Source organism: Pongo abelii, chromosome 7 (assembly GCF_028885655.2).
Source record: "Pongo abelii isolate AG06213 chromosome 7, NHGRI_mPonAbe1-v2.0_pri, whole genome shotgun sequence".
NCBI lineage: Eukaryota > Metazoa > Chordata > Mammalia > Primates > Hominidae > Pongo > Pongo abelii.
This window is the reverse complement of record NC_071992.2, coordinates 116170411-116182806: the sequence shown is the minus strand read 5'-3', so window position 1 is coordinate 116182806 and position 12396 is coordinate 116170411. Positions and strand designations below refer to the sequence as shown.

General features: G+C 40.7%; 2 protein-coding genes across 9 annotated transcripts in view; one reads left to right on the top strand and one right to left on the bottom strand.

Moving 5' to 3' along the window:
* SPAG1 (sperm associated antigen 1) overlaps positions 1-12396 on the bottom strand; it is a 76085-nt gene that overhangs the window by 13951 nt on the left and 49738 nt on the right. For 5 of the 6 annotated variants that reach the window (XM_054519231.2, XM_054519232.2, XM_063726440.1 and 2 more), the window contains 2 exons: positions 7489-7641; positions 2589-2755 (listed from right to left, as the gene is read on the bottom strand). In XM_054519231.2, the coding sequence (XP_054375206.1) occupies positions 2589-2755; positions 7489-7641 (320 nt within the window). The remainder of the gene's footprint in view (positions 1-2588; positions 2756-7488; positions 7642-12396) is intronic. The other variant, XM_054519234.2, reaches the window with a different exon arrangement.
* RNF19A (ring finger protein 19A, RBR E3 ubiquitin protein ligase) overlaps positions 1-12396 on the top strand; it is a 116792-nt gene that overhangs the window by 80971 nt on the left and 23425 nt on the right. For 2 of the 3 annotated variants that reach the window (XR_008509431.1, XM_063726441.1), the window contains exon 11: positions 5970-6066. Coding sequence is in view for 2 of the 3 variants with exons in the window: in XM_063726441.1 (XP_063582511.1) it covers positions 5970-6066 (97 nt within the window). In the remaining variant the exon portion in view is untranslated. Of the gene's footprint in view, positions 1-5969; positions 6067-10388; positions 10539-10650; positions 12381-12396 lie in introns of those variants that run through there. The other variant, XM_054519235.2, reaches the window with a different exon arrangement.

Below are 12396 nucleotides of genomic sequence, written 5' to 3'. Positions count from 1 at the left end.
CAAGGCGGCAGTGAGCCAAAATTGCACCATTGCACCCCAGCCTGGGCAACAGAGCAAGATCCTGTCTCAAAAAAAAAAAAAAAAAAATCTGACACAATAGGGTCAAATGGTACTTTCCCAATCCTCGTATATAAACCCTGAAATAGAATATTAGGGAAGATTTTGCTGAAAAATTTTCCTCAAGCTTTTATCCTCCAGTGTCTTTAAACCTTTGGTATCCATTCTATCAATCAGTAAACAAATATGGACAGAAAAATTCAAACACAGCTGATTATACTTGTGCTATGGTTTGCTAACTCACAGCTATATACGCATTTTGTTAATAAGAAGTAGCTCTTATTTACTGAGCAAATGCTTTGTGTCAGGCCCTATTAATAATGGACTCTAGAAAACTACAGATCTCCATAATTTCCCTAGGACTGCTAGATCATCTACTTGGCAGATGTTCCCTGTCTGCTCTTTCTTGGCAATAAAGAAAATGAGGGTCCAACACTAGCCATCTGAACATCATGGGTCAGGAACCTCAGGGCATCTGCAAGATGAAGCACAGTCTGGGGATACATATGGAGTTTCTAAGCTTTGTGGGAGAAATGGGGCCTCAGCTGGCTTTAAAGCAGAAAGCAAGGGTGAAGTCACATTTATTAAATGCTTACTTACTATGCTTAAAGTAATAATGTAGGCACTAAGGGAATACAAATTTTTTAACAACTACGATAAAGACAGAAGGAAGCACCTGCATTACACAGTCATGCATCACTCAACAATGGATACATTCTACGAAATTTGTCGTTGGGCAATTTCGCTGTTGTGCAAACATCATAGAGTGTGGTTACACAAACCTAGATGGTATATCCTACCATATATCCAGGCTGTATGGTGTAAGCTAATGCTCCTAGGCTACAAACCTGTAACAGCATGTTACTGTACTGAATACTGTGGGCAACTGTAACACAATGGTATTTGTGTATCTAAACACAGAAAAGGTACAGTAAGAGTATAGCACCTTTATAGTAAAAACATAGTAAAGTTACAGTATATAATCTTATGGGATCACTGTCATATATGTGCTCCATTGTTGATTGAAATACCATTATGAGCACATAACTATATTTATGTTGTGGGGCTTTACTTTATTATTTTAAACATATCAGTCTTATTCCTTTAGCCTCATCACATACAGGGTCTACTGTAGAGCTACATGTTATTTAACTTTTTTTTTTTGAGACAGCATCTCATTCTGTCACCCAGGCTGGAGTGCAGTGACACCATCACAGCTCACTGCAGCCTCAACCTTCCTGGGCTCAGGGGATCCTCCCACCTCAGCCTCCCAAGTAGCTGGGACTGTAGGCATGCACCACCACGCTTGGCTAATTCTTCTATTGTTTTGTAGAGATAGGGTTTCGTCATGTTGCCCCGGCTGGTCTTGAACTCCTGGGCTCAAGTGATCCACTTGCCTCCCAAAGTGCTGGGATTACAGGAGTGACCCACTGCACCTGGCTTTCTTAGTTAACAATGTTTAAGAGGTTACTACAGGTTTACAAAGTCAGAATATAGTATTTTATATACACACCTCCATTTATTTCTGACAACCTCCTTGTGAGACATTTATTGATACATTCCCCTGCCTTAAACCACGCATGGTGGCTCATGCCTATAATCCCAGCACTTTGGGAGGCTGAGCCAGAAGAATCACTTTAGCCCTGGAGTTTGAGACCAGCCTGGGCAACATAGGGAGACTCCGTCTCTACTAAAAATACAAAAATTAGCTGTGCGTGGTGGCGGGCGCCTGTAATCTCAGCTACTCGGGAGGCTGAGGCAGGAGAATCGCTTGAACCTGGGAGGTGGAGGTTGCAGTGAGCCGAGGTCACACCATTGCACTCTAGCCTGGGCATCAAAGTGAGACTCCACCAAAAAAAAAAAAAACTAGCTGGCATGGTGGTGTGCACCTGTGGTTCCAGCTACTCAGTAGGCTGAGGCAGGAGTATTGCTTGAGCTTGGGAGGTCGAGACTGCAGTGAACCGTGATTGCACCACTGGAGTCCACCCTGGGTGACAGAGCAAGCCCCTGTCTCAAAACAAAACAAAACAAAAAACTCTTTTACATGTATACTAGTAGGACACAGGAGGTATATAGCAACTTCTTAAGACCATGTAGTTTTAAAGAGGGAGAACATAATTCCAGCACTTTGGGAGGCCAAAGCAGGCAGATCATTTGAGGTCAGGAGTTCGAGACCAGCCTGGCCAACATGGTGAAACCCTGTCTCTACTAAAGAAAAACAAAAAAAAAAAACGCTAAAATTAGCCAGGTGTGGTGGTACATGCCTGTAATCCCAGCTACTCAGGAGGCTGAGGCAGGAGAATTGCTTGAACCCAGGAGGCAGAGCCAAGATTGCACCACTGCACTCCAGCCTGGGCAACAGAACAAGACCCTGTCTCAAAATAATAATAAAATAAAAGAGGGAGAACAGGGACTTCACTTAAACCTAGGTCTGATTCTAAAATTAATGCTCTTATCTCTCTGCTTTACTGTGAAAGTACACACACAACTCAAGGTAACCTTGAGAAGAAATGAGTGCAGGCATCCCCCACCTGTGATGCCCTGCTGGTGATGGCTGCTGGAGTCTCCTGCTTGTTTTGAGATCATCTCTGTTGCCGGATGCCAAGCTTGCAGTGGCACAGAAGCAGGCACAGCAGGAATAGGTGACAGCTTCTCCCGCCAATTTGGTCCATCCAGCTCCATTAAAATTCTTGATAGCCTGAAGAGAAAATGAATTTTCTCTGTTGATCATTTAGTTTGCTTTTTATATTACTGAGGTCAGATTAAGAACAAAATTTACAAATGCTATGCAAATGTGTACTTCCTTGTAGAAAACATGCAATCCTGAGCATTTTCTGTCTATATAAACTGTTTTCAAAAAGATTTTTACAAGTTGTCATAAATGATGCAACTTAGACTATTTTTTAATCAAAAAAAAATTAAGACTTTTTAATTTGTTAAAAAATTTTAACATATACATAATAAAATTGTATTTTTTGATAAAGTTAAATATATTAATGAAACTAAAATTTAGGAGGCCTAGAAGAAATGTCTCCTGTAATATTTAAAATCATTACTAAATTGATAATGTATTACTCTTGAGAATGATCAGAAGTATTTTAGAATTTCTGTGCCCAAACTGTACATTATGATAACCACATTACCAACTACTGTGGTTGACAACAGGTGTACAAGACTGGTTGCCAACACTGGTAAGGGCTCGCTGTCATGTGAATAATGCTTTTTCTCAAAACATTTACACGTGGTTAAGATACTCTTTCTTGATCTGTATTTTTTTCATCTCTATAATTATCAGTTTATTCTTTTGTTTGTTTGTTTTGTTTTTGAGATGGAGTCTCACTCTGTCGCCCAGGCTGGAGTGCAGTGATGCGACCTCGGTTCACTGCAACCTCTGCCTCCTGGGTTCAGGCAATTCTCCTACATCAGCCCCCCCAAGTAGCTGGGATTACAGGCACGCGCCACCACGCCCAGCTAATTTTAGTATTTTTAGTAGAGACAGGGTTTTGCCATGTTGGCCGGTCTGGTCTCAAACTCCTGACCTCAGGTGATCTCAGCCTACCAAAGTGCTGAGATTACAGGCGTGAGCCACCGCACCCAGCCCCATTTATTCTCTTTTCATATGAATAAAGATGAAAAAACAAGATACTGGATTCTACTACAAGGGCTTTTTTATTAATGGCATTTACTGATGGCCATCATAAAATTTAGATTAATATCCTCAGTGATCACTTTTTCACTATTTTAAACATACAGAATGTCATAATTAGATGTAAAAACAAAATTAAAAATTACGTCTTTTGAACAAATCTGGTTAAAAAGAACTGCTTCCTAAGACTGAATTGGTTTACTGGCAATTAGCAGAATAAATTCAAGTTAGTTAAATCTAGTCGCACATACTTTTTGTGTGAAAAACTTTTATATTTATATATAGACAAATGTAATGCACATAATTTCCCTACAGTTTCTTAAACTTAAATTCCCATAGTGATCTTTGGTTATAATAATTGAATCTTATGCTTTAATGTAAAAAAAAAATTTAAATTAATGTATAACCACCCAGAATTGCAGAAGAAAAAGAAGTTTCAGAAAAAAGAATTTTCAAGCAAAACTTATATTACCAGCAGAGAGGAAGGAAGAAGCAGCTGAAAAGAGATGATGTGTTGCCAGGGAATAAATAAGTATATGCAGGGAAACTTAACATATAAGATTCCTGGAGAGGAAGAGAGGCATATGGTTAATGGAAGACAGAAACAAAATAAATACAGATGTTTAAATTTAAAAAAAAAAAGCTTCTGTTGCTTAATTTTCCATAATGAATTGGAATAGATGGAAAAGCAAGCATAAATGTGGGATTCACAAATAAGAAATAGTGAACAATTTTAAACAGATATTGTATATAAAAATATACATGGTAAACCAAAGCCTCCTCATCAACAAAATATCAACAAGAACCATTCAATTAAAAAAATGACTGAGTCTTAAAAGTCAATTACTTTAAATGAACCTTCTTGAGTACATATAACAAATATAATACAATCTTCAAAAAGTTAAACATAGAATTACCCAGCAATTCTACTCCTAGGCATATACGAAAAGGAACTGAAAGCAAGTATGCAAACAAAAATTTGTCCATGAATGTTCACAGCAGCACTGTTCACAATAGCCAAAAGGTGGAAATGACCCAAATCTTCATCAACTGGTGAATGGATAAACAAGATGTGATATGATATATACATGCATACAATGGAATGTTAGACATAAAAAGCAATGAAGTACTGATCCATGCTATGCCGTGGATGAACCCTGAAGACATTATGCTAAGTGAAGGAAGCCCAACACAAAAGGCCATATATGATTCCATTTAGACGAAACATCAGAACAGATAAACCCATTAGAGACAGAACACAGATTGTGGTTGCCAGGGGCTGGGGGGAAATGAAAATGGGGTGTGGCTGCTTACGGGGTACAGGGCTTCCTTTTGGGATGGTGGGAATGTTTTGGAACTAGAAAGAAGTGATGACTGCCCAAGATGGTGAGTGTACAAAATACCACTGCATTGTACATCTTAGTTAATTTTATATACATGAATTCTACCTCAATTTTTTAGAAAAACTACAATGCAAAAAGGTCAGAAATGTCAGTAATCATGGTCTCTCAGACCCATTTCTCCCTTCAACCATTCAGCCTACTATTAATTAGACTTCCTAAAATACCTTTTCATCAGGCCCTCCTCTGCCTGATACTTCCGGTGTCTCCCCACTTGCCGTTTCACGATAACCTCTAACACTGTGAGAAGATCTTACTTTCTCCAGCTCTACCTTGAAAACTACCAAGCCGAGGATGGGGCAAATTAAAAGCAACAAGCAATGCCCCAAAGCACAGGAGTGAACCCTGCATTCTCTGTTTGAAAATGCACTCATTTTTATTGAGGACGTCTACTGGAGGCAGACACAGGAGGCAGTGCAGTGACAAAGATGAAAAAACACAATTTCTGACCTCAGGGAATACCGGCTAGGGCCACAGGAAAAGAATTTTACACAGAGAGACAGCAAACGTGAAAACAATATAGAAGCTGGGTAATAAAAGAGGGCCCAGTGTTATGGAGGCACTGAGAAAGGGAACCTAAGGTGCACCTATGGAGTAGGGAGACAGTGGATCAGGGAAAGTAGTTTCCTAGAGGAGGCAAGTCCTCTCCTGATAGATGAGAAGGAATTCAAAGACAAAAAGGAGAAAGGGCCTGCAGGCACATAAAAGGAGGCAGCAGATGGCGCGCCGTGGGGTGGCTGTGCAGCACCAGGTGAGACTGCCTGGTCAAGGCCAAGGAAGCTCAAGGTCAAGGAGGCTGTGGGTGCAAGAGGTTCAGTCTCATCTCACCCCATCACAGATAATGGATGTATGTCCCTTTCTTCTAGGCAGGCTGGGATCAGACATGTTCCCTGTGACTACCAAGAGAACGGTTGTCAGCTCTGCCTATATATCTTTCCAGCAGGGCTGGGACCACATGGGAAGGTAAGGTCTGATTTTAAAACTTACCTTGAATTACCATTCTCATTTTCGACAATTTTGTTTAAGGTCTCTTCACGTTCTCTCAGTGTCCTTCAAAGCCCCCCCTCAAGTGCTCTCTCTGCAACAAGTTCAGCCCATATAGACACAGGTGGCCTGGCCTGTCTGTGATCCCCTTCCCCCAGCCTGGGGATAAACTGCTGTACACTGTTTCTACCCAACTATATTCTAGTATGTTTAAAGACGGAGACCATGTCATTTTCCCCCGCTTTTTTTTTTTTTTTTGAGGGGAGCAAGGCCTGGTCCACTAGACCAGCACAGGGTACAGTGTAACATATAAATATTTCAGAAGTTACACTTTAAGCAAATGGGATCAGAAAATATCATATATAACTAGAAATGTTATCCAACTAGTAATTTTCAAATTTCAACAGAAAGCAATTGATGAAGTCTGGAAGTTTTTACCTTCCCATTCTCACGCTGGGGGTAAATAGGTCATAACATAAATTAGATCCAAATTCTTTGCTATTTCGCCATTATAAATTACTATCCATCCTAGATAAGTGTCTATTTACAAGGGCATATAACAGAAATATCTGGCAGGCTCATGAAGACATCCATTCTCCGCAGGAGAAACAAGAGATATGTTTCCACTGACAGATACGGTGCCAATGAACACCTGCAAATCCTCTGGGAGGAGAGGATTCAACACAGCAGTTTTCACCACATTTTTGGATCTTATTCTATAGCTAGTACTGATTTATTTATTTAATTTTAATTTTTTTTTTGAGATGGAATCTTGCTCTGTTGTCCAGGCTGGAGTGCAGTGGTATGATCTCAGCTCACTGCAATCTCTGCAGCCTGGGTTCAAGCAATTCTCCTGCCTCAGCCTCCTGAGTAGCTGGGATCACAGGCGCCCACCACCACACTTGGCTAATTTTTGTATTTTTAGTTGAGATGGGGTTTCGCCATGTTGGCCAGGCTGGTCTCGAACTCCTGACCTCAAGTGATCCACCCGCCTCGGCCTCCCAAAGTGCTAGGATTACAAGCATCAGCCACCGCACCCAGCTACTAGTACTGATTTTATGATATCAATGTAAATACCCTCTTATCACCACATATATTTAAGCAGCACATATGAGTTATATCCTGTGTTACTAAGACCAAAAAAAATATTGATTGAACCGTAATAAATGGATCAGAAAACAAATACAAAGGCATTAGAGGACAAGTCAGAATGTATTAAGGGAGAGTCAGAAATTAAGTTAAGGGAGAGAACCATTTGATGTAATGGAATAAAAGAAGGCAATCATTCAGGTGATAAAAGTAACTGAGAACACATCTATACTTTGACATGTTCTTGAAGGAGGGGAAGGGAAAAACAGTATAAAACAACTAGGTTTTAGGTAGCTGCCTCAGATTAATTACCTGTTAACACTGTCATTTGCTAGCTGCAGTCCACAGTCTATCTGCAATACTGTTTTATAATCCACATAAGCTTTCCCATACTGCTCTAGAGTTTCACAGGCCATCGCCCGCCTCAGAAGAGGTTTCATTGAGAATGGATGAAGTTCCAGAGCCCTAAAGAAGACAAAAATATTACATACCATTTGTTTTGAAAAATGCTCTTTCGTTTATACTTCACTGAATAGATACTGCAGTACTGAACTCTCAAATATGTACACATTCGAGACTTCGCCTTGGGAACCAGGCAACATGCCAGAAAGGCAAACCCAGAGTAAGAAAGCAATCATATTTGTGTTCCTTTCTTTTAAACCAGTAGCAAAGCACTCTGCATTTACTCTTTCCCACTGAGCCGGGAGCTCCCTGGCAGCATGCCCTGGCCTCCCCAGTCCCCTAACAGAGCAGCATGGCACAAGGCACACAGCAGGGTTTCAACAGATTCTTGTCGTTGACTGATTAAAAAGAAAATTCTTATTTGCACCTATGTATTTAATAATAAAGTACAGAACCATAAAAGTTGCATCACATTTTGAAAATCAGCACTCTAAACTTATTAGTTTATTATGATTCACTTGCTGCAAAAGAGCTTCAAAAACAGACCAAAGGGGAATCAAGGAACTAAACCTACAATGATTTCTTCTAAGTTATGAATTTTCATCTTGCACGTTTTAGTCTATGAAGTGTTTCCAATATCACTAAAGATGTATCTCATGGTTGTGTTTTTTGGTTTTGTTTGAAGTGTTTAAAGCTACTTCAGCATTTAACGTACTTCATTATATTCTGAAGTAAAACAATAAAAAAACTGTACATATAATCCTCGATTTACAATATGGTTATGTCCCAATAATCCCATGGTAAACTGAAAATATGTTAAGTCAAAAGGCAGCACAGAGTCTTTGGTTAAAGAATCACAAATCTGTATTTATGAATGAAAACTATAGTACTCTTGGTTTTAACAAAATCAACAGAAGCTGCAAAGAAGTCCTCCATGCAGAGATCCTATGAAGAGCCTCCTTTCTATATAACCTACTAACTAGCATCTGCACCAGACTGTCCACATTGAAGATTGTGGATTTATTCTTTCAACTCATGCTATAAGCAGTTAATATATCAAGTATTTAACTTTCCAGGAAAGCATGAGCAAGGGCTGCTTTCTTTAACTTGCTTTTTTTTCCAATAGTCTTAGAAATCTGCTGTCTATTCCTGTCTACAATGATTCAGTAGTGAGGAAACATTGACAGAGTATCTGCTATGTGCTAGTCACTGTAGACTTCCCCATCTAATCTCACAACAAACCTGTCAGGTAAATATTAATATGTTCATTATGTGGGTGAAGAAACAGAAACATGAGGAGTGATGTGCCCACAGGTCAGTTCTTTCTAATGTGAGCTTCGTGAGGGCAAGGGCATTGCCTGTCCAGAGCACCACTATATTCCCAGTCCTAGATCACCTGGGTCATGAGAGGCACTCAGCAAACTTGTCTGTGAGCCCTCAAGAGCCTACACTCTGCCTACCACAGTACACACACAAACACTACAAATGAAGGAACTCTGAGTCATCTGCCACTCAGACCACATCATACAGATACTCAGCTGCACTTGTGGGAGCCCTTCTGGCGTATCATAGAAGTTATTCTAGAAATGCTGTTAAACCTAATCTGCTTCACTTCTCTGAAAAAATAACCAATTTCACTCTGCCTAGGTGTTAGGATTGTGAGTGATTTTAATGATCATCTTTGTGCTGTGCTAGTTTTTTCTTAAGTTTTCTATAATAGGTAGGTGGTTTTTTAAAACAGTAAATGTTATTTAAAATATAAAATTAAAATCAAGTAAACATATTTCAACACTAGACAATAGATCTGTGGGCATCAGGATCTGTCACCTGTACTACTGCCTTAAATTTAGCTTAGTTTAATGTTTAGGTAATATTAACTCTATGAGCAGAGTCACAACCATGTGACTACCTTCACTTCACAGAAGACTTCCAATGACCAAGGTGCCATTTATCTATTCAAGATGGCCTTAAGCCAAGCTTGGGATCTAAAACTGATGAGATGCTGTACTTAATTTTTAGCACTTTCTGCCCAGTAAATGCAAGACTTTTTTCTTTAACCACAATCCTGAAAATGAATATGAACTTATGAATGGAAATTCCATTAAGGAAAAAAACCACCCATGCATAAAAATAAGCACAGAGAACTTTTGAAGCAGAGCTTACAAAAGAGGCTATCTATTCAAGGTAACACAGTTAAGACCCTAAAAAATCTTCCAATTTCAAGACTGTGAGAGTAGCAAAGATAAGAAAAAGCAGAGAACTGGCCAGGCACGGTGGCTCAAGCCTGTATGTAATCCCAGAACTTTGGGAGGCCAAGGCTGGCAGACCACTTGAGGCCAGGAGTTCAAGACTAGCCTGGCCAACATGGCAAAACCCTGTTTCTACTAAAAAAAAAATACAAAAATTAGCTGGGTTAGGTGGTACACACCTGTAATCCCAGCTACTTGGGAGGCTGAGGTACAAGAATTGCTTGAACCCAGGAGGCAGAGGCTGCAGTGAGCCGAGATCGTGCCATTGCACTCCAACCTGGGTGATAGAGTCAGACTCTGTCTCAAAAAAAAAAAAAAAAGAAAAGAAAAGAAAAAGGAGAGAATTACTAGGCAACATTCATTTGTATTTAGTCTGTTGAAATGTCCTCAATGGAAAGTCACCAAAAGATTTTTGGTGTGGTTTAGATAAACCAAAAAGGTTCTGATAGATGAGAAAAGTGAAGTATTTTAGCTTATAAACAATTATGAGTATTTTAAAAGTTGTAAAATGATGGCTTTCAAACTTAAGCATCATAATCCCTTTTCATGTTTCACCTGGAGGTCTAAAAGACAGTTAGGAGATGCTGTGATGAGGGGAGAGGCCAGGCTTAGAGACCTTCAAGATCTTCAACCCCCCCCCAACCCCCACCCCGCACTCCAAATGGCCACTCTCCAAACACACCCCTGGAAAACAACCAATGCTCCTCAGAGGTTAAGACATTTAAAATCAAATGGTAGTTTTTCCCAAAATACATCTAAAAATTATTTTCATAGGTAAAATTTTCTCCTCTTATTTTAAATTTTGCCTGTTTTTCTTTCTCAGTGTTTGACTCCTGATACCACTTATCTGGTAATAAGAACTTTTGGGCCAGGCACAGTGGCTCATCCCCGTAACCCAGCACTTAGGGAGGCCAAACCAGGTGGATCACTTGAGGTCAGGAATTCAAGACCAGCCTGGCCTGCAGCATGGTGAAACCCCTTCTCTACAAAAAATATGAAAAATTAGCCAGGTGCGGTGGTGAGTGCCTGTAATCCCAGCTACTCGGGAGGCTGAGGCAGGAGAATCACTTGAACCTGGGAGGCGGAGGTTGCAATGAGCCGAGATTGCACCACTGTACTCCAGCCTGGGGGACAGAGCACAACTCGGTCTCAAAAAAAAAAAGAAAAAAAGAAAAAAAAAAGAATTCGTGGAACTCTCCAAAGAGCAAAGATAATTAACTGAAAAACTAAAACAAAACAAAACAAAAACACAAAAACTCCCTTTAACATGTATGCAATCTGTTTGAATATAGTCACTTGAGCTGAAAAGATGTTCACAAAAGCACAGAGTGGCTTCTCTGGCATTACAACAAGATTGAGAATCACTGCTTTAGTGTAAAATCACCCCTGCTGGGCCTCATCTCCATTTCTCTTACACTGGGACTGGTAGGCCAGCTATCAAAGAAAACATCTGAGTAGGTCAGTCTCTACGGAGGTCAGCACCAACCAGCAAGGCCAGGTTCCTTGCCTAGAAAACAGCTCTTAGGTTAGCACAACCTACCTAAACCGACGCCCACTTCCCTCTCGGGTGAGCCATCTCCTGCCCTCCCCTAGGACAAGCCCCCACTCTAGCCTCCCTGGACACCATGGCTGGAGTCCCATACTTGACTTCCTCCTATGTCTACACTGAAACACAGCCAATTTTAGCCAGTAAATGTTAATCACCTTAGAGGATCTCAGGTAAGGACAACACAAACCCACTCTTTTGCAGCAGCTCTAATGTTAGGGGTCTCAAGTTTTAACTAAAGTGTCCTGACCTCCCTCACTGTGGAAAGGCCTAAAACAAGTCTGAAGGGTAATGTATTAGAAACAGACACTTGAGCTGAAAGGATGTTGGCTGCAAATCACCACGGGCTTGGTATCCAACAAATTCACATGGTCTGGTCTGTTAGTTAAGAGCACTGGTAAAAGCCCTTAACAACCGGCTCTCTGGGTAAAGAAAAAAGGAGGGGTGGGAAGCCCAGATTTGTGGCATTTGCTCATTTCATGGTATTAAATGGTATCCCACCATGGCAGATTTCAAAATATCAACTTGACATCAACCAGCTCACAAAATCCTGAAAAATGTAATGATTAGCGAGTGTGAGCCAGCACAACTGAGGATGCGGTCTGATGTCAGGCCAAAGAGAATATAAGTATTATTCACTTCAAATTTAAATATGTAAAACTGGCAAAAAAATTCAAGTGCCTCAAGGCCTTCTTTTTAAACTTAGGCACAGATACTAGCAAGCTTTACCCATATCAATAAACTGGGCCTGGCGCAGTGGCTCACGCCTGTAATCCCAGCACCTTGGGAGGCCAAGGCGGGTGGATCACGAGGTCAGGAGATCAAGGCCATTCTGGCTAACACTGTGAAACCCCGTCTCTACTAAAAATACAAAAAATTAGCCGGGCGTGGTGGCGGGCGCCTGCAGTCCCAGCTACTCTCGAGGCTAGGGCAGGAGAATGGCGTGAACCCGGGAGGCAGAGCTTGCAGTGAGCCGAGATGGCGCTTGGGCGACAGAGCGAGACTCTGTCTCAAAAAACAACA